The 27,208-nt window shown below is 42.1% G+C and overlaps 1 protein-coding gene across 1 annotated transcript in view; it reads left to right on the top strand.

The window, feature by feature from the left end:
* The window catches only part of LOC126095253 (UDP-glucosyltransferase 2-like), a 119,065-nt gene that overhangs the window by 42,179 nt on the left and 49,678 nt on the right, over nucleotides 1–27,208 (top strand). The window contains exons 2-3 of the mRNA XM_049910007.1: nucleotides 3,626–3,810; nucleotides 24,776–24,954. Of these exons, the coding sequence (XP_049765964.1) occupies nucleotides 3,631–3,810; nucleotides 24,776–24,954 (359 nt within the window). The 5' untranslated portion in view covers nucleotides 3,626–3,630. The remainder of the gene's footprint in view (nucleotides 1–3,625; nucleotides 3,811–24,775; nucleotides 24,955–27,208) is intronic.

The following is a 27,208-nucleotide window of genomic DNA, read 5'->3' as shown; positions in this document are numbered from 1 at the left end:
CAACATCGTGCAGCCCGCCTCCAGTGGTGTCGCGACAGGCGTGAATGGAGGGACGAATGGAGACGTGTCGTCTTCAGCGATGAGAGTCGCTTCTGCCTTGGTGCCAATGATGGTCGTATGCGTGTTTGGCGCCGTGCAGGTGAGCGCCACAATCAGGACTGCATACGACCGAGGCACACAGGGCCAACACCCGGAATCATGGTGTGGGGAGCGATCTCCTACACTGGCCGTACACCACTGGTGATCGTCGAGGGGACACTGAATAGTGCACGGTACATCCAAACCGTCATCGAACCCATCGTTCTACCATTCCTAGACCGGCAAGGGAACTTGTTGTTCCAACAGGACAATGCACGTCCACATGTATCCCGTGCCATCCAACGTGCTCTAGAAGGTGTAAGTCAACTACCCTGGCTAGCAAGATCTCCGGATCTGTCCCCATTGAGCATGTTTGGGATTGGATGAAGCGTCGTCTCACGCGGTCTGCACGTCCAGCACGAACGCTGGTCCAACTGAGGCGCCAGGTGGAAATGGCATGGCAAGCCGTTCCACAGGACTACATCCAGCATCTCTACGATCGTCTCCATGGGAGAATAGCAGCCTGCATTGCTGCGAAAGGTGGATATACACTGTACTAGTGCCGACATTGTGCATGCTCTGTTGCCTGTGTCTATGAGCCTGTGGTTCTGTCAGTGTGATCATGTGATGTATCTGACCCCAGGAATATGTCAATAAAGTTTCCCCTTCCTGGGACAATGAATTCACGGTGTTCTTATTTCAGTTTCCAGGAGTGTATAGCTTTCAAAATGTTTTCATTATGAAAAAATTTCATACAGTTTTTCATCCCATATTTAACTCCCTTAGGGGGCTGAATTTTCAAAAACATCGTAAGACCTGTTTCTTTATTTCTAATCGATAAGTCGAATACCAGTTTAAATAGATGTACCTTTCAAAATGCTTTAGTAGTCCTTTGGTAATGAATTATTTCCACTAAAAGTTTCACCCATTATTTTACTGCTTTAGTGGTTTGATTTCCAGAAGTGCTAAAACACGCATTTTTTATTTCTGACTGAGAAACCAATTTTCGTAGTTCTAACTTCAAAATTGCCTTAATAGGGACACATTTTCAAAAAACCCTATTTTACCCATTTATGGAGTGGTATTTTGAACAAATAAACTATACCTGCAGTGTAAGATCCACACCCTCTCCAAATTTCAATTTTCTATCGTTAGCGGTTTGGGCTAGGCGATGATGAATCAGTGAGTGAGTCACTCTGTTAGTGCATTGCCTTTTATATATATTTCCTGTGTAGCTTTTGGATCACGTTCTACAGTTTACATTTTGTCTCGAAAGTTTTTTTTTCTATTAATTCCACATTCATCGAGGTCGTCTTCGATATGTTGAATGCATGGCATGTTCTTTATTTTTCCTATGTCATACTTCTGTGTGTATAAACATGTCCGTAGTATTTAGACTAAGTTTTCTGATGTTTGCTGACATGTTTGATAATTTTGTCTTTTGCGGGGAAAAGATTTGCCCTCAATGACCTTCAGGATGTTTTCCAAATTGCCTGTTGTGTTGTGAATGAAAGTTTCACTTGCGTACAGAGCTTCAGGTTTGATCACGGTAGCGTAGTGTCTAACCTATGTATGTGCGGACCGTACTTCTTGTTGGAGACGTGTGTGTTCTCCCTTACGCTCTGTTGAGTATCTGTGATCTAACTATGTGTGCTTCCTTGTCGAGCCCCGCTGGAGTTTCCCGAGCCAGCCGATGTGGCCGAGCGGTTCCAGGCGCATCAGTCTGGTATCGCGTTATCGCTACGGTCGCAGGTTCGAATCCTGCCTCGGCCATGGATGTGTGTGATGTCCTTAGGTTAGTTAGGTTTAAGTAGTTCTAAGTTCTAGGGGACTGATGACCTTAGATGTTAAGTCCCATAGTGCTCAGAGCCATTTGATTCGTCTTTTTTTTCCGAACTTTGTGTTCAGTTTCTGAAAGTTAAATTTAGTGCAAATGAACTCAGTTTCTTCAGGAGCTTTCTCAGCGCATTCGTTGAGGACATATATCTATTTGCTGTTTTTCAATATCCGGTAGTATCACTGGCGGTCGTTGAAATATCGTGCGTAAAAATGTATATAATATTAATTATTTGTTCGCGGGTCAGAAATATACAAATACACAGACAGAAAAACAAACCAGAAACAGAAAAATTTGACTAGGAAAATACAGTATCCTCGTATCGTACATACTGAGAACTTCGTCACCTCCAAGGCAGTCGAAATGCCATGAATAGTACCATCCTCTTTGCAAGATGTTAAGCACAAAAGGCATGGAACCATATGCAGTTCGCTCGCCCACATTCACAGCAAGTGTCATAAAAATTAAAGCTCCATTGTACATATTGTCCTATCATCATTCCATTCTGGATCGTCATCTTATTAGCGACCTCCATACCATACAGCTTTCACTGTGTCCAAGGGTAACTTGCTCGGCTGATGTCGTCCATCTGCAGTGTTGATGTATTTCACTCATCTTCCTCCACAGTTCTAGCTTCGCCTTCTCGGGAGGCCAGCTAAGATTGTTAGATAATCTTCCTCAACCTCAGCCGTTGACATGAACCGTAATGCCACAGGTGAGTGCTTAGAGTCTATTCTTACCAAGAGATGGCAACGCTGTTCCACCAAGGTGATAAAGTTTGTCTGTTGGAGTCGGTTTGAGGTAACCTGTAACTGGCCTGCATGTTTCACTGAGCGCTGTACTCATTCTTCTGGTACACGATGATCTGTGCTATACCGGAGAGACACATTTGGCAGAGGAAAAACACAGTGCTCTTGAAAGCGCACAGATTTTTTTGGGAATGTGAGCTCCATTTTGACCGTGCCAGCTTAGGAATCAGACGTTTCGCTTCTAGATTTTTAGTTTTGTAGTTCTTGCAGTGGTTTTTCGAAGAGTTCTGTCAAGCGTTATCCCTAGTTTCCAGTATCACAATGGCGTAATTGAGTTCCAGACCATATTATATGCGGTCTTTGGTCATTGGTGTAGAAGTTGAAGCGAACGTCTGTGTTCCGTAGTTGGAGTGCAAAGGCATGTGCCTTAGCAGCTCCTGGTCCTACGTCGTTCCAATTACGGTACACTGATAGGGTTCTTAGGTCGTCCAAGCTGTTGTTCTGTGCAGCAAGGCTAGATCATCTGAAGAATGGAGGATGCTTCTTGTATTTGGAGTCAGCGGTTGGTCCTTGGTGTAGAAGAGAAGCGGAGCTAGAACACTTCGCTGAGATGGACTGTTTTTCTGTGCTGGCCAGCGATTACGTTGCGCCTGGAACTCAACAAAAACCTAGGATTTTCCGGTAGAGTGCTGCCATATTAAGTGAGATATAGATCTTTTAGTAACCTGTACTATTTAGCATGTAGTAGTCAATGAGTGACAGCTTTCATATGCAAAACGTCCGTGACGTTCAATGTTCAGCAATAAGTAGGATATAATGTGTACTGGAAATTCGGAAATAAAGATACAATCCTGGCGGTCCTTTGGCAAAAGTAATAAATGAGGCTGCAGGTACTGAAGAGGGTATCTGTTGATGAAAGCAACAGGCGAATGCATCTTACACTTTCTGTTCTTCTTTGCAGGCAAGATGAAAGCCACTGTCTTCGTTCTCGGGCTTCTGTTCGCTGTGCATGGGACTCTTTCGTCCCGAATCCTCTTCATACAAACTTCGCCGTCAATAAGTCACGCCTTCCCAATAAATAAGATAATAGAGTCTCTGCTGCGCAGGGGCCACCACGTCACCCACATATCTGCTGATCTTCTCGAGGTAAGACCTTTGTTATCGTCGGACGTGAAAGTCTACTTCATCCACTTACTTAGTTTGTACTGTTGTTCAAAAAGTCTTCAATCTTATATTTTAAGTGGTTGTCACACTGGCTAGACGAGTCAACAATAGCTTCAGAGGAGCCGCCACAGACTCACAGCAAAAACTTTAAGGAAGTATTCGAAGTTATAAGTACACATTAAGATGCACTAGTTGTGCATATGTGTGTTGTACCCAACGCAACATGTTTCGGGACGACATGATCCCATTGCCAGGATGTATACAACAAGGGAAACACAAATTGTTACATCGCATTATTACACATATTAATTGTGGCCGTGCGGTTCTAGGCGCTTCAGTCTGGAACCGTGTGACCGCTCCGGTCGCAGGTTCGAATCCTGCCTCGGGCATGGATGTGTGTGATGTCCTTAGGTTAGTTAGGTTTAAGTAGTTCTAAGTTCTAGGGGACTGATGACCACAGTTGTTAAGTCCCATAGTGCTCAGAGCCATTTGAACCTTTTTTTTAATGTAACAGAAATCTGTCTATATTTATATGTAGTATGACATACCTTATTATTAATGTATCTTTAGACACAGTTAATAATATAATGAAAGCAGTTATACCACTCTCCAACGTGGTATAACGTTCATAATTACCGGTGGCGCTTAAAGATCTCACAGAGCTTTGTTGACCAACGAAAGCCAACTGCCAATCACATGCCAAACATTGTTACATTTACATAACTGCCGTCGATACAAAGATCGTTGAACTTCTGTATGTCATGGCACAACAAAACCTGAAAACAAGCAATCCTACACCTCTTTTAGAATATTAGTGTGTATTGATATGTGACTGAATGTAATAATAATTAATATACCATGTTGTATGCTCAATGCGTGGGAAGCAATCGAATACTCATAACTGACGCATGACCCACGTTTCAAAATATGCTTACATTGCCAGCCGGTGTGGCCGTGCGGTTAAAGGCGCTTCAGTCTGGAACCGCGTGACCACTACGGTCGCAGGTTCGAATCCTGCCTCGGGCATGGATGTGTGTGATGTCCTTAGGTTAGCTAGGTTTAATTAGTTCTAAGTTCTAGGCGACTGATGACCTCAGAAGTTAAGTCGCATAGTGCTCAGAGCCATTTGAACCATATGCTTACATTATGTAAATAAATCACACATTTGCACTGCTGGTGTGTCTCACTCTGTACTAATACCGTGCTACACATGTACTACGGAGCCAGAACATAATGACCACTGCCCACCGCGACGTTTAATGCCCCCCTGTTGGTGTTACAGGCACGTGACGTGGTAACAAAAGTATGTAGGCGGAGCAGACACGGACGAGGGACAACCCTAGCGAAGACATGGGCTACAAGTGGGGAAACCCATGGGGAAGAGCGACTTTAACAAAGGCCAAATAATTATTACGCAGAGCCCTGTGAACGAGTATCTCAAAAACGATGACGCTGGTCGAGTGTTAACGTGTTACTGTCTCAAGCATCTACGAAAAGAGGTAGGACAGTGAAACTACCAGTAGGCGCTAAACGGTTGGACGTTCACAACTCTTCACAGAACGTGGGGTTCGGAGGCTTGTCTGCTCCGTAAAATACAGGGTGATTCAAAAAGAATACCACAACTTTAGGAATTTAAAACTCCTCAACGACAAAAGGCAGAGCTAAGCACTATCTGTCGGCGAATTAAGGGAGCTATAAAGTTTCATTTAGTTGAACATTTGTTCGCTTGAGGCTCTGTTGACTAGGCGTCAGCGTCAGTTGATGCTAAGATGGCGACCGCTCAACAGAAAGCTTTTTGTGTTATTGAGTACGGGAGAAGTGAACCGACGACAGTTGTTCAGCGTGAATTTCGAACGAAGTATGGTGTTAAACCTCCTGATAGGTGGTGTATTAAACGTTGGTATAAACAGTTTACAGAGAATGGGTGTTTGTGCAAAGGGAAAAGTTCTGGATCGGCCGCCAGGCAGCCCGTGACAGAGCACTTCATCACTGGCCTCCAAGAAGCCCTGATCTTACCCCCTGCGATTTTTTCTTATGGGGGTATGTTAAGGATATGGTGTTTCAGCCACCTCTCCCAGCTACCATTGATGATTTGAAACGAGAAATAACAGCAGCTATCCAAACTGATATGCTACAGAGAGTGTGGAACGAGTTGGAGTATCGGGTTGATATTGCTCGAGTGTCTGGAGGGGGCCATATTGAACATCTCTGAACTTGTTTTTGAGTGAAAAAAAAACCTTTTTAAATACTCTTTGTAATGATGTATAACAGAAGTTTATATTATGTTTCTTTCATTAAATACACATTTTTAAAGTTGTGGTATTCTTTTTGAATCACCCTGTAGGATAGATGATGATCTGTGGCATTCCTGCCGAAAGAGCGCAATGCTGGTCAACGCACAAGAGTTTCGGGGCACACCGTTCATGCTGAGTATGGAGCTCCGCAGTAGACCACCCTTACGTGTTCACACGGTAACCCAAAATCGTCAATTACGACTGCAGTGGCCACGGGACCATCGGGATTCGCCGTCGATCAATGGAAAAGTGTCTGCTCTTCGCCGGCCGATGTGGCCGAGCGGTTCTAGGAGCTTCAGTCTGGAACCGTGTGACCGCTACGGTCGCAGGTTCGAATCCTGCCTAGGGCATGGGTGTGTGTGATGTCCTTAGGTTAGTTAGGTTTAAGTAGTTCTAAGTTCTAGGGGACTGATGACCCCAGATGTTGAGTCCCATAGTGCTCAGAACCATTTGAACCATTTTCTGCTCTTCGGGTGAATCACATTTTTATTACACTAGGTCGATGGTCGTCTCCACAAACTCCGCCATGGAGGTGAACTGTGGCTCGGAACGTACAGCACGCGACGGACGCAAGCTGGTGGGAGCAGTATTACGCTCTGGGAGACATTCTCCTGCGCTTGCGTGGGGCCTGTGGTAGCAATCGAAGGCACGTTGACAGCTGCGAACCACCTGCATCCCTTCATGCTTGATGCGATGTCATCTATCATGCCATCTGTCAGCAGCACAATTGTCCGTGTATCGGAGCCAGAACCGTGCTCCAGTTGTTTGACTATCATTATAGTGAACTCACGTTAATGTCTCTGCGACCAAACTCACCTGATGTGAATCCTATGGACCCCACCTGTTCCGCTATCTGGCACCACCCCCGCGCAATTAAATGAGCGGCCCGTTATTTACGCGAATTACACGACCTATGCGTAGACGTCTAATGCCATATACTTCGACAATCATACCAACAAACGGTCAGATTCCTGATACGCAGATTCAGTGACGTATTTCGTTCCAAGGATGGACAAACAAGATATTAGGCAGGTAGACATAATGTTTTGGCTCATCAGTGTCACGTATATTTGTGAATCATTTATCACGGTAGGCCTGAGAAAGTATACTCAAGGCTGACAAATGTAATTCGGTGCACGTGCCTTATTTCCTCACCACATGTTTACCTATTCTCTGATTGCCCAATCCGTTCCTAGCGAATGTAATCATGATCCTCCACATGATACCATGCTTTGCTGCATATGTAATCGTCGACAAACTTGAAATAGCTCTCAGTCTAATTAGGAAATATGTAGAGTGCTCGTGTAAAATCATGCGACACTTAAAACGGGAAATGACGAATTCTGTTCTGAATTCCTTGCAGCAGCACATATAGGGTTTGCGAATGCCTGATGTCGTAGCAGACTGTTTGCTACGAGCACCAAGTAAGTATCTGTCATCACCTCTGGTTTCTTGCGTGCAGCTAATCTCATCCATTATCGACAAATTTATGGGTGTCCGATTCTTTAAAAACGAGAAAATAATTTCATGACATGGTAATTCAAAATCCCGTCAGCGAAACGCCACGCTGGCTTCGTGTGTGCATGTGGGTATTGTGGAACGTGCCTGCATGAACACCGTTCCTTATGTTTCCGCATATGTAGCCCATCAGCATGTTTCCGCGCACATCACCATCTGCTGCAGTGGGAAACTTTCAGAAACTAAGCTAAATTACTTTGAGAAACGAAACATCTTCAGTGGCGAATATAATAATAGCAGTAATGTTTAAACTATGATAGTAACAACGATAAGAACAGTGATAACTTCGTGTGGCTAATCTGTCTGGTGCGGTTCTTTCAACTGGAAGCCAAGTAGTTGACTTTCGTCACACGGTAGCCCTATCAGACAAGTGGGATCTTCAGGTTAAGGGGCTCCGGAAAGGCTCAAAATCATGAAAAGTTCAATTTTTACTATTTGAGTTTTCTGAATCTGCAGACTATTACCTTTTAATAGATATATAATTTATTCAGTTCCGACGACTACAACTATTTTTAAATTTTTTTTGAAATGTGTTCTACATGGGCGTGACCCACTGTGGCGCTGTTAAACTGCTGTCAAATGGTGTTATTATTAACGTGCGTGTTCATCAGTACATTTTAGTGATGTGAGATAAAGTATGTGTTGTGGCTAACCTATTTTCAGAGACTTAGCAGCACCTGAACTGTTGAAAAAGTGTATTCACGGAAAAACTCAAAACCCCAATGAAAGTGTAAATAGTGTTATATGGTCGAGAATCCCCAAGACTGTATTTGTTGGAATAGAAACACTTCACTTTGGTGTGTATGATGCTGTTGCGACTTTCAATTATAGCAACATTGTAAGGTGCAAGGTATTTAGAAATATGGGAATGAAGATAGGTTCTAACATGGTACGAGCGATGCTTGCTTTAGACAAGGAACGCCTTCGGGCTGCAGACAGGGCTGTAAAGAGTCTAGAAATACAAGCAAGAGTAAACAGGAGGAGGAACAAGAGGAAGCTGGAGGAGGAGTTTGCAGAGGATGAAGATAATCCACTAATGCACTAAAAAGTTAATCCAATCTTTGTCGCTCGATTCCCAAAACTTTTATTTTCTCATACTAATTATATGTTTTTTAAGGATCTTCCAAACATATTTGTTTCAAACTTTCAGTAAATGTTACACAGTACCTTCTGCATAATTTAACACAGCCTTTTTCCAAAAAACTGTATATTTTTGAATATATAAATAAAAAATTGCAAAAAAATGTTGTGAATTTTCATTACAATTGGAAAAAAAATCATCTATAATAACTGAACTAAAATTTTGTAAAATCCCTGTGTTAAGTTGTAGCCCATATTCCAATAAATAATCTGTAAAAAGTTCAACTTCCTAACTCAAATACTTTGTGAGGAAAGATGTAATTTATAAGCGTTATGTTAACATTGCAAGTATAGGGCGTTCCGGAGCCCCTTAACCTGGAATGAGAAACCCCTGCCTTTCCTGGTGAATCTTCACACCACTGAGAGATGAACGATAGGTATGCTGAAATTTCCATTTCGATTCTGCGACTTTTCTGTTTCCAGGTGTGGCATTCACACATGACGCTTGGCGCCCCACATAGGTGGCAGGTAGAGAACCATGCACCATGTAGTTGAATACTGAAACCACTGAAGGTATTACAGTCAGTCGTCTGCTAATATCGGATCTTCTTCCATATTGAACTCCGAGCAATACATTTCAGTACTGCTACGTTGATAACGAGGCGATCTGCAACAGAATCCCAAACCACGAAGAAATCCACGTTTCTTCCTCCTCTTTTTATGATGTGCTGCTCTGCTTTTCGCTATCGGTCGGCAGTGACGTGTCACAAAGCTTCGTGCAGTATGTTTCACAGCTTAAATGTCTTCTTATTTCTCGCGACAAAACCCTTTACTTGGCTCCAGATCAATTCTGTTGCGTGCAGATTGCAGTGCTAAGGCAACAATTGTAAAAGTCCAGCATTTATTCAGTGTGCTCGACATCGTGAAAATTGTATCTGCCCTACACGAAAATGGGCATATTCAAACAAAGAGAGTTTGATTTTTCAGTTTTCTCCGAAAAACTTAATTATGTAACGTTTTCTTAACTTCATCAGTCTTTAATAGTCTTTTATAAAATATCGATGATTAACAAAGTCGGATTTGCAGTGAAAACCAGAATTTTGCGTACGAAGAATATAATAATTCCAATCCCAAAGAAAGCAGGTGTTGACAGATGTGAAAATTACCGAACTATCAGTTTAATAAGTCACAGCTGCAAAATACTAACACGAATTCTTTACAGACGAATGGAAAAACTGGTAGAAGCTGACCTCGGGGAAGATGACTTTGGATTCCGTAGAAATATTGGAACACGTGAGGCAATACTGACCTTACGACTTAACTGAGAAGAAAGATGAAGGAAAGGCAAACTTACGTTTCCAGCATTTGTAGACTTAGAGAAAGCTTTTGACAATGTTGACTGGAATACTCTCTTTCAAATTCTAAAGGTGGCAGGGGTAAAATTCAGGGAGCGAAAGGCTATTTACAATTTGCACAGAAACCCGATGGCAGTTATAAGAGTCGAAGGGCATGAAAGGGAAGCAGTGGTTGGGAAGGGAGTGAGACAGGGTCGTAGCCTCTCCCCGATGTTATTCAATCTGTATATTGAGCAAGCAGTACAGGAAACAAAAGAAAAATTCGGAGTAGGTATTAAAATCCATGGAGAATAAATAAAAACTTTGAGTCTCGCCGATGACATTGTAATTCTGTCAGAGACAGCAAAGGACTTGGAAGAGCAGTTGAACGGAATGGACAGGTCTTGAAAGGAGGATATAAGATGAACATCAACAAAGCAAAACGAGGATAATGGAATGTAGTCGAATTAAGTCGGGTGATGCTGAGGAAATTAGATTAGGAAATGAGACATTTAAAGTAGTAAAGGATTTTTGCTATGTGGGGAGCAAAATAACTGATGATGGTCGAAGTAGAGAGGATATAAAATGTAGCTGGCAATGGCAGGGAAAGCGTTTCTGAAGAAGAGAAATTTGTTAACATCGAGTATAGATTTAACTGTCAGGAAGTCGTTTCTGAAAGTATTTGTATGAAGTGTAGCCATGTATGGAAGTGAAACATGGACGATAAATGGTTTGCACAAGAAGAGAATAGAAGCTTTCGAAATGTGGTGCTACAGAAGAATGCTAAAGATTAGATGGGTAGATCACATAACTAATGAGGAGGTATTGAATAGAATTGGGGAGAGGAGGAGTTTTGGCACAGCTTGACAGGAAGAAGGGACCGGTTGGTAGGACATGTTCTGAGGCATCAAGGGATCACAAATTTAGCATCGGAGGGCAGCGTGGAGGGTAAAAATCGTAGAGGGAGACCAAGAGATGAATACACTAAGCAGATTCAGGATGATGTAGGTTGCAGTAAGTACTGGCAGATGAAGAAGCTTGCACAGCATAGGGTAGCACGGAGAGCTGCATCAAACCAGTCTCAGGACTGAAGACCACACAACAACATGTAATTAGAAACTAGAAGACGTGTATTTTCTTGAAAAATGGTGGTTAAGTATCAGTTAACTACCATATATTTGATGAATTTCATATTTAAATGATTTAGGCATTCAAATCGAACAAAAAAACTTATTGATCACAACGAGCTTTTTTATCAAGAAAAGGAAAAGAAACAGGAAATGCTACATGAAAGGTACTTTTTAATTTTCCATTTTTATTTTTTATTGATTTTATTGCATTTTTTAATTTATCTTTTTATTGTACCATAAATGTTTCGATCTCCGTCGCACAAACACTTCCGCGCGGAGACTGAAGATCGCACTCGACATCACCTGGACACGTGGTGGCGACAGATCAGTAGATCATGAATGCACGTCTTCTCGGAACTGTGTACGAAAACCGTTGACAGAATCGGATCTGTAAAATAGATGAAGTGTCATACGTCCGCTGCTCTTTGCGTGGATGATCCAGCTGCGAGAGGGGTTATGGTAAGCGCTCCGGAGGAAGTTCGAGTAATATTGTTGGTACTTTGGAAAATTTGTGGTAAGGTCTTTATGGGACCAAACTGCAGAGGTCATCGGTCCCTGAGCCTACACACTACTTACTCTAACTTACACTATGGACGACACACACCACCATGCCCGAGGGAGGACTCGAACCTCTGACGGGGGGAGCCGCACGGACCGTGACAAGGCGCTGTAGACGGCGCGACTACCCATTGTTGTCGTTGTTGTTGTTGTGGTCTTCAGTCCTGAGGCTGGTTTGATGCAGCTCTCCATGCTATTCTATCCTGTGCAAGCTTCTTCATCTCCCAGTACCTACTGCAACCTATATCCTTCTGAATCTGCTTAGTGTATTCATCTCTTGGTCTCCCTCTACGATTTTTACCCTCCACGCTGACCTCCAATACTAAATTGGTGATCCCTTGATGCCTCAGAACATGTCCTACCAATCGATCCCTTCTTCTGGTCAAGTTGTGCCACAAACTTCTCTTCTCTCCAATCCTATTCAATACTTCCTCATTAGTTATGTGATCTACCCATCTAATCTTCAGCATTCTTCTGTAGCACCACATTTCGAAAGCTTCTATTCTCTTCTTGTCCAAACTATTTATCGTCCATGTTTTACTTCCATACATGGCTACACTCCATACAAATACTTTCAGAAATGACTTCCTGACACTTAACTCTATACTTGATGTTAAAAAATTTCTCTTCTTCAGAAACGCTTTCCTTGCCATTGCCAGTCTACATTTTATATCCTCTCTACTTCGACCATCATCAGTTATTTTGCTCCCCAAATAGCAAAACTCCTTTACTACTTTAAGCGTCTCATTTCCTAATCTAATTCCCTCGGCATCACCCGACTTAATTAGACTACATTCCATTACCCTCGTTTTGCTTTTGTTGATGTTCATCTTATATCCTCCTTTCAAGACACTGTCCATTCCGTTCAACAGCTCTTCCAAGTCCTTTGCTGTCTCTGACAGAATTACAATGTCATCAGCGAACCTCAAAGTTTTTATTTCTTCCCCATGGATTTTAATACCCACTCCGAATTTTTCTTTTGTTTCCTTTACTGCTTGCTCAATATACAGATTGAATAACATCGGGGAGAGGCAACAATCCTGTCTTACTCCCTTCCCAACCACTGCTTCCCTTTCATGTCCCTCGACTCTTATAACTGCCATCTGGTTTCTGTACAAATTGTAAATAGCCTTTCGCTCCCGATATTTTACCCCTGCCACCTTTAGAATTTGAAAGAGAGTATTCCAGCCAACATTGTCAAATGCTTTCTCTAAGTCTACAAATGCTAGAAATGTAGGTTTGCCTTTCCTTAATCTTTCTTCTAAGGTAAGTCGTAAGGTCTGTATTGCCTCACGTGTTCCAGTATTTCTACGGAATCCAAACTGATCTTCCCCGAGGTCGGCTTCTACTAGTTTTTCCATTCGTCTGTAAAGAATTCGTGTTAGTATTTTGCAGCTGTGGCTTATTAAACTGATTGTTCGGTAATTTTCACATCTGTCAACACCTGCTTTCTTTGGGATTGGAATTATTATATTCTTCCTGAAGTCTGAGGGTATTTCGCCTGTCTCATACATCTTCCTCACCAGATGGTAGAGTTTTGTCAGGACTGGCTCTCCCAAGGCCGTCAGTAGTTCCAATGGAATGTTGTCTACTCCGGGGGCCTTGTTCCGACTCAGGTGTTTCCGTGCTCTGTCAAACTCTTCACGCAATATCATATCTCCCATTTCATCTTCATCTTCAGCCTCTCCCATTTCCATAATATTGTCCTCAAGTACATCGCCCTTGTATAGACCCGGCGCGGCAAAATCAGTGTCAGGAGTGGTACTTTGGGTTCTTGACTATTGCACAGTGTTGATGTATTGCCAGAATTCGAGGGCAGATTTGGCACCACCACCAGACGGGTGGTGGACTGTGCCCCCTAAATCCAACTCACTGTGTAGGTCTTTGCACGCGGAAAACAGTTCATATCCGAGAATGTTTCGAACCGCCGCCCGGCATCACACATCACTATCTTCGCACGACGCTCGCCGAATACGACACACTCACAATTACGATTCGCGTTCTTATTTCTATTATATACTGTTGCTCGAAAAGCGTCAAAGCTGATTTTTCTGTGTAATCTATTTCTCGCCAGTAACGGTGTTCGGCGCGCCTGTTTCACTACGGAGCAGGTAGCAGTGTGATCCATTTTCACGGTACGTATGAACAGCGAAACAATCAGAGGACAAGTAGCATTTACAGAGACTGTGACTGTATGTAATTTTTGAAATAAAAATCAGTTAGCTAAAGAATGATTGAGAAAAAGTTTGATGGCTGTCAATACATCAGAACGTCTTAAAAGTTTCATTTACAGTGACCTAGTGTGATATCTCACACTTGAGTCTGACCTATTGCCGAGAACGGAACAACAGCAGTGTACGAGAGCTACGGCTGCTGGCGCAGTTATCGCGCCTCTGCGCGAACAATGCTGAATGTTACGAGAATGGCGGAATGTAGAGAGGTAACGCTTACCGTAAGTGGTTTGAAACGTGCAAATAATAATGCAGGGAAAAGGAAAATTGGCAGGACATTAAGAGGAAAAGTCTTCTCGATGTTGGATTGTATCATAAATCACGAAATGGAAAGCTAGTTCCTACGAAACAGCCTCCATCGCAGATAAGTGGAATAACGCTGAATCGGTTTTCTAAAAAGGCTTATGTCTATAGAGTAGCGTGTAAGTTCCGAATAGCGGCCTATGTGCCATGTGCAGTACATGGCTATAACGACGTACTTTATGCGCATCTTCAGAAAACATTAGAGTAAAAACATGTATCGTGAATAAAATTAACTACAGTTTTGTCGTTATCATCGACGAAAAAACATAATACACTCCCTGCGCACTGCTGTATCATTAAAATAGAATGCGAAATGTGATAATTCTGTTGAATATTAGGTTGTAATATTGACTGCATGATTCAGGATCATGTATGCATTGCACAAATGTGTTCAAAAGGAGGATGCAAGCACATAAGCCTGGAAATTAAGTTAAAGCTGTATGAAGAATATCATGCCTTGACGAACGAAGAGCAGTCCATTTACTTGATAAACTCCATGGAAATAGGCGTGCCAGCCATACGAAAGGAGGCAAGACAGACGATACCTCACGGAAACAAACTATTTTCAAATACTATGTCCAGTCAAAGGAAGAACGTGTCAAAAACCATTGATTGACATATACTGCATCACGCAACACGAATACAGAGTCTTCAGCGTAAACTAAAGGATAGAATGACCACTCCTGACGAAGGTCGATGAAAATATTTCAGTAGTCCACATACCATACCAAATTTTGACAGGGCTCTGACCCGGGAACACAATTCGAGTTTCCCGAAGCACACGAGCCATTACAGCAGGATCACACCCTCAAATGAATGTCTGTACTCCGATTTTTTTGTGATCACAGCTTCAGTCGAAATATAAATGCACGGCATCGAACTTGAGAGTCAGTTGCCTCATGCGAAAGCAGACTAGACATACAAAGTGTCAAAGAACGATGAGGACGTGGCTAAAAGGAATAACAATATACGAGTTGTATGCGTTGACCTACAATAGGTTTTGCTTTGTCCTTCGTTGACGCATTCCACGGTATTCTGCCGGAGACAGCTGTCGTATAATTTTACGGATCGTGACGTTGGTAGAGGAAGGAACACAATAAATTTGTGGGATGAATCCGCCGCAAGGAGGGGTTCAGCTAAAATAGTTTCCTGTCCGCTTAAATTTGTGATGCTTGAAGAAGGTATGGAACGCAAATTGGTGGCATGGTCTGACCACTGTGTCAGGCAGGACGATAACTAGAAAGTATTAGCACGTTATTTCTATCTGGCCATCTCATCTGTAAGTACTTTAGAGAAATACATCAAAAGTTTTTATGTTCGAGTCATAGTTTCCTACCTCGTGACAGCAACTTTGCAATGATCGAGAAGGGAAAGAAAGCGTCAAAAGCTATGGTTCCTTTAGAATGGAAGCATGCCATTCCTTAGGCCGTTGTCGATCCTTCAAAACTGACCATTTAGGAGATGATGATGATTGATGATTTCAAGGGCAGAGGATCCACTGAGTTGGTTATCAAAACGCCACCAGCTTTGAAAATTACTACTGTGCTCTGGTTGAAGTTATGTAGTGACGATCCTAGATGCATAAGCGTGTGCCGTAATGACAACGTGCTTTCTTCTGTGGGACGAATCATTGTGAAACATGGTTATGAACATGAAGTAAAAATATTTCCGTTGCCTTCTGCTTTTCGGTTGCTCCACAGTGGAGCACTGCAAATTCATAAGGAGAAGAAAAATCATCTATTGACGAAATATACGGAGTCAAAATACAGGGATTTTTACGAAAACCTGCATTGTGACAACTGAGTTTAATGTACCACATTTGTGTCTCAACTCGATAGCAAATTCATGTTCTGTTACGCTTCAATTTGTTGAAAGATCTTCACAGATTCTTAACTTTAGTATGATGGTGGTGCGTCACAATGTTGTTTAAGTTCACTAACTATCAACACTGGTCCATTCCTACCTCCAGCGAACGGTAACTAACTCATGTAGCGGAATTGGCAGTAGGGCTCTGCTAGCGGCGACGGTGTCTTGAGTCCTGATGCACGCGCACTATAATGCTCGTCAGATGCTGCGGCGTTGGCAGTGTTGCCAAGTGCAACAGTCTCGAAATCAGGACAGAAACTCAAAAAACAGAATATAGCAGTAGGTACAAGACACCCTGGTCTTCTTGCTAATACTCCACTACTATTCATCAATAAATATATGTATAAAAATCTCACTAATGTAGGAAATAACTGCTACAGTGGTTCGACAAACAATGTCTGCGTACCTCTTCTATGCGATTATTGTTTATTATTCTTATTCCTACAATACAATAGAAGTTCACACAAAAGCAATACGATGTAATGACTCGGCATTATAAGTGCCCTGGTGCCACTGAGCATGATTTTCGTTATTATACTTTGAGTCGTAACTTATCGAAATTATTTTGACAGTCACTATTTATTTATTCATATAATTAAATATCAGTATTAACAGTTAAGTTCGTAATTATGCATATTATCCTTAGAATAACATTATAAAAGCACTCCGTCGTCAGGCCACGAGTGGCTTACCGGGACCATCCGACCGCCGTGTCATCCTCAGAAAAGGATGTGGATAAGGGGCGTGGGGTCAGCACACCGCTCTGCCAGTCGTTGTGATGGTATTCTTGACCGAAGCCACTGCTATTCGGTCGATTAGCTCCTCAATTAGCATCACGAGGCTAAAGAGTGCACCCCGAAAAATGGCAGCAGTGCATGGCGGCTGGATGGTCACTCATCCAAGTGCCGGCCACACCCAACAGCGCTTAACTTCGGTGATCTCACGGGAACCGGTGTATCCACTGCGGCAAGGACGTTGCCTCAACAATATAAGAAAATAGATAAAAATCATTCGCCATTTACATGCCTCATCGGATTTTCCCGCCGAAGATTGTTTATCGGTCCTATCTGCCAGCATACACAGCACAGTTATGTCTCTTTATCATTGGTGTTATAATTAAATTTTCTCCGTGACATTTAAGTCTCATGTTTACCTACGATAATGATTGAAGCTAAAGAAATGAATTAAAATTTGTGCCATGGCTGGGGATCGTACCCGGGCCTCGTTGCTTAAATGTCTCGGGGAAAATTTAACTTTAAGATCTATACGATCACTTGAAGTACAGGACGTTCCCATTACGTCCAACACTGGGGTGCTATTCCAAAGCCGGAGAGCCCTGGCAATAGTGACAATTTCGGGGGAAAATAAGCCTAAGATATGAAGTTTCTGTTGGGGAGGGCACTTGACGTAGGTAGTCCGTGCAGCCATGTTGATCATAGTGCTGCGATGGTGGAATGGTCAGCATTTCTGCCTAGTAAGCAAGGAGACACGTGTTCGAGTCCCGTCAGCTTCAATCATTATCTTTATCATTGACTTCATAATTTCCAAAGGGCAAACACTCGAAATTTTTCAGCACTCTTTGAATACAGAATAACGCACATAACTTTTTGGTAGATAACTTATCTCTGCTCTTTCATCTTCATTAGCCCAGTTGCAGAAGATACTCTTTCTGAAGAGTGGGCAAGACTTGGCAATCACCAAACAAATTTGGCAAGTAACACAGGCTATTTTAAACCGTTGCATACTAGTAGGACTAGAAGTACATCATGCGCAACTAACAGCCAACTCAGGCATCTTAAATTCAAACGCAATAAGTCAGTAATTGTTAGCAGTATGCACCACAATAACAGATTACATTATTTACGTTTCCAAACCATTCACTCATACTATTCCAATAACTCAAGACAGTTGACACCAAGTGACACATGTTACCATCTTTTAAACAACATCCATGCAAGGAATAAACTTGGAGCAGCTTGACTCTAACAGTTGGAGCTGATACGAGAAAAGTCTCTGGGGTGAGGAATTCACATAAGGGATATCCAAAACTGAAGCAATATCTTCAGAAATAAAGAGTTAATCAAGAGTCGTACCAACATTCGCCAAAATGAAAATGACTTCAAGGAATAGACACGAATGTGATAAAAAAACAGCATGTTTGGCATTTTATTTGCATTTTAACAGTAGAGCAAGGCATTTTTTAAAAAGTGGGAAATTTCCCGGGAAAACGATAGATCTGACAACACAACACTGCCTGAGAGCAGCTGGGAGTCATCTTACTTCCGCAGTTGGCAGATGGATATGCAGTTGAGAACTTTTTGCGTAACGTCAGGCGAAAGCATGAGATAGTCCGTGTTTTGTGCCCGCCAGGCATGGGCTTTATCACTAGACCAACAGGTTCGAATATGGGAAAAATGAAGTGTCTTTGTATTATTCAACGAATTCCATTAGTGACTAAAGCTAACAGGCCTCAGTCATACATAATTCCTTGTCATATCACCCGAACACGCCAATGCCAGTCGTATCTGGCTTACGTCCCTAGTAGGGCAACGAGAAACTGTTGCATCATACTGCTTCGACATCCTCGGATCACCCTGTGGCCCCGTATCAGTAGCAATGTGTGACTGCACGTGATACTGATGGACAAACACTTCAAAGGAGCGGAATTCAAATCCCCATCTGGACATCCAGATTTAGGTTTTCCTTGGTTTACCTAAATCACTTGAGATGGTTCCGTTGAAAAAGACATATCCGACTTGCTCCCTCGTCTGTGTGACGCCGAGAATTTGTTCCTTCTCCAATACATCATAGTCAACAGGACATGAAACTGTAACCCTCCTCTTCTCCTTTTGAATGGTCAAATAGTTCCCGGTTGCCCGTCATGTTGGGCCATTTCCTTCACATGCGCATTTGGCAGGTCTTCCATCCAAAGCTTTGGGTTGCTACTTCAGCCACTGATTTGTCTGAGGACTCCCGCAGTGACGACAGTTGAACTCGTTAGCACTTACCGAATTAAGAATATACCTCAGGTAGACTGCTTACGCATTCCCGTCCTCATTCCTTCATGCGTTTGCAAACTTAACTCTTCGTCCCATGACATGGGACACTTGGAAGGTGTCGTTTGCGGTGATTTCAGACGCGTAACGCCTGATGGAGCAGTTAATAGCGTTGCCCATGGTTTTACTCATTCCCCTATGTTCAATATGGCGTGCCGAGCTAAAGATGTGATCATATCCTTGTGGTACTCTTTCCACTGGTTGTATGGTTCAAATGGCTCTGAGCACTATGGGACTTAACATCTATGGTCATCAGTCCCCTAGAACTTAGAACTACTTAAACCTAACTAACCTAAGGACAGCACACAACACCCAGCCATCATGAGGCAGAGAAAATCCCTGACCCCGCCGGGAATCGAACCCGGGAACCCGGGCGTGGGAAGCGAGAACGCTACCGCACGACCACGAGATGCGGGCACTGGTTATATAAGCGATGATCCAAACGTTCCGATCGAAGGCCGTAGCGTCCAGAATCGATATGCCAATCAGGCAAAATCGCCATGAGCATTGAGGCAATCATCTCACCGACGTATCAGGTTGAAGATACCAGTTTGGTAAAACATCGAGTCTTCCTGCGTGAAGAAGTCCGCAACTGCCACGTCCTCGGCCGACAGGAGTCGTAGACCTTTCAATGCCACCTTTAAGGAACCGACGGCGTGATAATTACATGGCGAGAGATCAGGACCACAGAGACGGGTCCTCGAATGTCTCCCATTTGAACTGGCGTTATGAAAGAGGCAGGCCTCCCAAATCGACCGGCGTTTTGTGTCGAATCGCGACCAGCACGGAATTACCACACGCTCATGAACTTGATCCAAGACGCAGAACTTATTTTATTCTTAGTTTTGTTAATGATCATGTCAGCTGCTTACTGAAACTCCGTAAAATAACCACATTTCGCCTAAACAACTTTAAATGGTTGCTTATCGCGAGCTGTTGGTATGGTGCTCATTACATCATCAGAAACAAATTCTTCGTCACTTTAGCTCACGCTTTCTTTAAGAGTTGCCAGTTTTTCTGGTACTACCTGTGCTGAATTATTCATAATGTTTTCACTATGCATTGTATAGCCAGCGATGACATGCAAGTGACAGGCTAGAAAACGGAAGGAGCAAGAAGATGTGATCTTCTGGGCATCGTAACACCTACATCAGCCATCATTGAGATAGCCATTTTAGTACGTAAAAGCCCTGTTCACATACCACGTAGCAAAATAGAAAACGAAATTTATCAAGAAATGGCGCTTAGCACCTTAGCGTGGTAATTTTTCAGTTAATAACTCTATTAATTACAGCCAGTTGGTTACAAATCTGCTTTACGGGTCTCAAACAAACCCATCTGGGAGCCTTTTCTATCAAAGGCAGAATCTTATTTATTGGGATTGAAAGATATTACTGGAAAAGAGATCTATAAGACACAGCCTATAAGACACAGCGTAAAACGCCAATAATAGGATTCTTATGCATCATTCACAGTATTAGGGGGCTGTTTGTTGATCTTGTTGAGACTGATTACCTCAAATATTTGTTAATGTATAAATTCAGCCAAGATCATATAGAGATGTTTTTCTGCATGATACGAGGTAGGTTTGGTTGGAATAATAATCCTTCTGCTTTGCAGTTCCGTTCTGCTTACAGGCAACTATTAATGAGGAATGAGATAAAATGTAAAAGCACTGGGAACTGTAACTCCATTATTGTCTTGGAAAAAGGATATGTTTCAAGAAATATGGTTTGATCCCGTTATATTTTCAAAAAGTCGAGTGAATGATATTGATATAGGCCTTGTATCCGACTTGAATGAAAATTGGTCTCACATACCAGACCATGACTATATTCAGTCACCCTCCATCCTGACAGAATATTCAGAAAATATTGTAGTGTACATAGCTGGCTATGTTGTGCAGCATTTGAAAAATGTTGTAATGTGTTCAACATGTGTTTCTTCCCTTTTTGGAACTTACGATGATTTAATATATAACAAGTTTTTAAGAAGGAAAAATAATGGAGGTTTGACAATACCTTCACATAGTGTTGTAATAGTATGTTCTCAGTGCGAAATTATTTTAATAGAAATACAAGCTGTAAATGGAGGAAAGCCACCTAGAGGCAATGTTAAACTTGTAGTGGAAATTAAAGTACTGGAGAAACTACAGCACTTCAGTGTATTTGAAGAATTAAATGTCCATGCCAGAGACAATTTACTGCCAGAAAATCATAATGTACTACTATTAAGGGCCGTAATTTCATGTTATATGAAAATCAGATTGCATCATGTAGCAGGTAGTTACAATTTTACTCTTCACAAAGAAATGCTAAGGCAACACTTAAATAAATCTGTTTTGTTCCTTAATCAATAATAAAGTGGTTTAAAATTAGAATGCTTTTCATTTGTAAACTTTGAATAAAAAATCTTGAAGTTTCATAAGACAGCTTGCTGCATTTGGTTGGAATATAATACAAACTTTTGACTGAAAACTACAATAAAACTTTGCTGGTTATAACTTAGTAGCAATAACAGCAGGGTTAATTTTTTGCTGGTTGAACTTTGATTCATTATTCAGAGCAGTCACTTTTTCTGTAGAACTGTCAACTACTATTTGATAACCACTGTGGGTGACCTTTCTTTTACCTAGGTAAGTGTGATGTTATCATGCAGTTAAGAAATGAAAATTTTTCGTAAGCTAAAATTGGATAGCCTTCATAGGGAGGAGGGTAGTACTATTCATTTTCGTAACTCAAAGGCCAATCACTAAATTTGGATGGTGAACGAATAAATGGCTACAATATGAATTCGGATCTCGCTTCAAATAACTGACCATAATGTTTTGTGGCCTTCAGTCCTGAGACTGGTTTGATGCAGCTCTCCATGCTACTCTATCCTGTGCGAGCTTCTTCCAGTACCTACTGCAACCTACATCCTTCTGAATCTGCTTAGTGTATTTATCCCTTGGTCTCCCTCTACGATTTTTACCCCCCACGCTGCCCTCCAATACTAAATTGGTGATCCCTTGATGCCTCAGAACATGTCCTACCACCAGACCCCTTCTTCTTGTCAAGTTGTGTCGCAAATTCCTCTTCTCCCCAATTATATTCAATACCTCATCATTAGTTATGTGATCTACCCATCTAATCTTCAGCATTCTTCTGTAGCACCACGTTTCAAAAGCTTCTATTCTCTTCTTGTCAAAACTGTTTATCGTCCATGTTTCACTTCCATACATGCCTACACTCCATACAAATACTTTCAGAAACAACTTCCAGACACTTAAATCTATACTCTATTGTTAACAAATTTCTCTTCTTCAGAAACGCTTTCCTTGCCATTGCCAGTCTACATTTTATATCCTCTCTACTTCGACCCTCTGACTGACCATAAAAGATGTGTAAAGCATGTTCTGTTATCAGAGAATCAACCTGTGAAGGTCGAAACAGCCAAGTCTCTGTTTACCTAAAGTAATTTTAAATGATAATTCTAGTTAGTTGCTAAAGGCCTTGGAAGAGCAGTTGAACGGAATGGACAGTGTCTTGAAAGGAGGATATAAGATGAACATCAGCAAAAGCAAAACAAAGATAATGGAATGTAGTGGAATAAAATCGGGTGATGCTAAGGGAATCAGATTAGGAAACGAGACACTTAAATTAGTAGATGAGATTTGCTGTTTGGGCAACAAAGTAACTGATATGAAATGTAGACTGGCAATGGAATGAAAAGTATTTCTGAAGAAGAGAAATTTATTAACATCGAATGCAGATTTAGGCGTTAGGATGTCTTTCCTGAAGGTACTTGTCAGGAGTGAAGCCGTGTATGGAAGGGAAACAGGGACGATAAACAGTTTAGACAAGAAGAGACTAGAAGCTTTCGAAATGTGGAGCTACGAAGAATGCTGAAGAATATGTGGGTTGATCGCGTAACTAATTAGGAAGTACTGAATAGAATTGCCGACGAGACAAGAAATTTATAGCACAGCTTGACGATAAGTGATCTGTTGATAGGATACATTCTGAGACATCAGAGGATCAGCAGTTTAGTATCGGAGGAAAGCGCGGAGGCAAAAATCGTAGAGGGGGACCAGGAGATGAATACAGTAAGCAGATTCAGAAAGATATAGGCTGAAGTAGTTATTCGGACATGAAGAGGCTAGCACCGGATAGAGTAGAATGGAGAGTTGAAGCAAATCAGTCTCCCGGACTGATGACCATAACAACAGTTCGTTGCTGAACCGTATTTTAGATGATACAACATGTTATCACTGCCATTAACTATGAAGATTGAAATCAGTGCTTCATCGTTACGAGGGTCGTCCAGAAAGTAACGCACCACATTTTTTGTCAGCCAACAACAGTGGCACGAATGTCAAACTTCAGGTATGCGTGAGTTTACGGAGGGCGCAATTTTCCATTCCCTCCGAAAGCAGTGTTTCAAAATGGTGACGTATGTTACAAGCAGTGTATCAACACTGAATTTCTCATTGCGGAAAAAGAAACTGTTGGGAACCTACGCAGGCGTTTGTGTGCAATTTATGGAGCATTTGCAGTCGACAGAAGTGGGCATAGTCGCTGGGAAAGGAGGGGGAGACCACTACGAGAAAGTTGTTCGCAGAGTTCCAAGATTTGCAGCGTCTTAGAATGCCCTACACCGCTGGCACATCAGACAAGATACAGCTTGCAGATGTGCTCATTCGTAATGCCAAGAGACCTCCCAGTAATTCTTAAGCTCAGCCTCACGTAAGTTTGAGGACTTCGGAATACATCCCTAAACACTCTACAGCCCGTCAGACTTCCATTTGTTTGGGCCACTAAAAAATGTCGCTCATTGAAGTTATATATACTAAGATGGTATCTTAGTATAAATATAGTTATGGCTCACCGGCCACTTGACCATCTTCTTCTTTTGTGCGAATGCACAAACAGTGCCCGAACTCTTACGGGAATTGGCAACGCGTCGCGAGTAATGAGTATAATGGGCGGGGGCACTACGAATGTAGTGCGGGACATACGTTGAGTATGTGGGTTTCGCGGGAGGCGTGCCAGAGATAAATCCCTGCAGTCGCGATATCCTGTGTGTCCTCGGTGGCTGAGATGGATAGAGCGTCTGCCATGTAAGCAGGAGATCCCGGGTTCGAGTCCCGGTCGGGGCATACATTTTCATCTATCCCCATTGACGTATGTCAACGCCTGTAAGCAGGTAAGGGTGTTCATTTCATTATAATTTCACTCACTGAAGACATTTTGAGGATGAGAAAGACGTGACTCTCACAGTGAAGAAATGACTTTGTGGCCAGAACAAAGGTTGGTAACGATAGGACATAACAAGTCCGTGTGTCTCCTTGGAGGAACGGCATAGTTCGGGAAGGAGATTACGTGGAATGAGTGGGAGTGTAGAAGAAACACCAGACATTTTTGTGTGTACGTTCCATTGTGTTCAATAAATAATTGTTGAAGAAAACACGTGTTGCATTACTTTCTGGGTGACTCTCACATAATCTGACTGCTCCGTTGGTGTTGCTTCAAGCTCTGCTTTCCTTTACGGTACTCATTCAGCGCAAGATTTACATTTTTTTTATTTGTGTTACAGACAAATCATGCAAACTACTCGACCGTCAGCACGCGCGAGTCTTACAAGTTCGTTGAGGACTTCAACATCTCCACGATGGCGGACACGTGGCCGATGCTGCTGGCCGAAGCTTATCACGAGGAGGGCATCACCATGTGTCATCTCCAGTTCAACCTCCCGCAGATGAAGGAGTGGCTCAAGTAAGAAGAACTAACACACTTGGCAGGCGGCAATGCCGTTGGCAGTAATTATATGCTTGCAGGGTACTTCTTGCGCTATTTTATTCTGTTATTGACACAGCCATGAGAACATACCGGTAAGGCAATGTAACCGGTTTCATTGTGAAATGTTCTTGTAATTGTGACAGTGAAAGCAGAAAAGAAGAAGTCAATACTGATCCATGGTGACGGAATATAATTCTTTTACAAACATTATTTCTTGAGTGTATGTTTATCGTATAGATTTTCGGAGATACCATAACGCATATTTCATCTAATCGAAATAACAATATTGTTAACACTCAAATAACGAAATTATCTTTCGTATGTTCCACCCATCACGGCTCCATACCTAGCTCTTCAGTCATCGCACAGTACCTCGTCTACACAATAAAAGGTCATGCCATTAACCATGAGATATTCAAATAAAAAGTGTCAACAACGAATTATTATAATTTCTGTTTCTTGACGTAACCATCTAAGTTCAGTGATAGCATGGTTTACTCTTCCTGCGGTTCTCTGGTTCGCTGGAACCAAACCTTTGTATGGTATCTACATCTAGGCCGTTAGTAATAATAATCGTCTGCCTCAGAAGCGAAGCTGAAGGACAAGGCTGTTTTTAAGTCAAGTTATTCACTGTAATCCGCTGTTGACCATATTATTGAGTGTGTGTTAATTAAATCACTTTTACCATCGCTCCTGACGGATTGTCGACGAGGAGTCTCTTTTGAAGCAACAGAGCCGGCCGCGGTGGTCTAGCGGTTCTGGCGCTGCAGTCCGGAACCGCGGGACTGCTACGGTCGCAGGTTCGAATCTTGCCTCGGGCATGGATGTGTGTGATGTCCTTAGGTTAGTTAGGTTTAAGTAGTTCTAAGTTCTAGGGGACTTATGACCTAAGATGTTGAGTCCCATAGTGCTCAGAGCCATTTGAACTCTTTTTTTTTTTTTTTTTTTTTTTTGAAGCAACAGAGAAGTACCCGCTGTTTTCAGAACGATTACACTAGTTCGGTGACCACGATACCATAAATGTGGTAAAATGGCAGGTAACTCTTGGAGGAAAATTATGTCTCGTTCACCACGAATGGAAGGTTTTTGTACATTGCTTATGGTTTCAAGGTTAGGTTTTACGATCTATTCAATAACGTTTTTTTTTTCTGTATTAAGCCATATTAATGGTACTTTAATGGCGCACACAGCATATGCTGCTAAATAAGAAGCTCTAAATCTTTTGTTTTGTAAATTGCAAAGAGGTTACAGTCCAGCCATCAAGCACACTGGAAACCATTCTTTCGCAACCGATGACATAAACGACTCGGCCACTCGTCGAAATGTTCCCCATAAAAATGGAGTTATCAACCCAGTCACACACACGAAAATGTATCTTCTATCAGTCACACTGGAAAAACTACAGAAATTGTGTAATGTAAAGTCTTAATAAGTCTGTTATTGCACGTCTGCAACAGAATTATGTACTGTACCGGATAATGAACGAAAAGCTAGGCTTATTGTTAAAAAATTAACTGTTCTCATTCACATTTTCCTAGATTCCCGCAAGTCACTTTCGCTGAATGTTGTGGTGGTTTCTTCAACTAGGCCACAGAAGTTTCTTTGCCTCAGGACTATCCAGGTGACTAGTCTCTAATAGCTTCCATATCCCTTTTCGGATCCAAGTTACTGTTTTCCACTCTTATTTTGAAATATCAGTTATCACCAAATGATGGCGGTTGTAATTTACTGACCCGTCGACGACGAGTTCCTTAGAGACAGAGCTCATAATAGAAAAAAGAATGGAAAAAGGAAAGGACACTTACATAGCATTTATTGACCTCGAAAAAGCCTTTGATAAGGTTGAATGGAAAAAGCTATTCCAGATATTGAGGGAAACTGGAGCTAAGTATAAGGACAGGAGAACGATATGGAACATATACAAAGAAGAGGTGGCAATAGTGAGATGTGGGGAACATCAACAACAAAACAAAAATTAAACAGTGTGTGAGACAGGGATGTGCACTCTCCCCTGTCCTCTTTAATATGTACATACAGAAAGCAATGGACGAGGTCAGAGAAAAGTTAGGACAAGCTAATGGAATCAGGATCCAGGGAAAAATAGTTGATATGCTGCGTTTTGCGGATGACATTGCTGTCCTAGCGGAAAATGAGGAAGAATTACAAGTAGTGTTGGAGGAAATGGAAAACACTCTTGGTACACGGTACAACATGAAAATTAATAAGTCAA

This window comes from Schistocerca cancellata, chromosome 8 (assembly GCF_023864275.1).
Source record: "Schistocerca cancellata isolate TAMUIC-IGC-003103 chromosome 8, iqSchCanc2.1, whole genome shotgun sequence".
Classification (NCBI taxonomy): Eukaryota; Metazoa; Arthropoda; class Insecta; order Orthoptera; family Acrididae; genus Schistocerca; species Schistocerca cancellata.
This window is presented reverse-complemented; position numbering and strand designations above follow the sequence as displayed.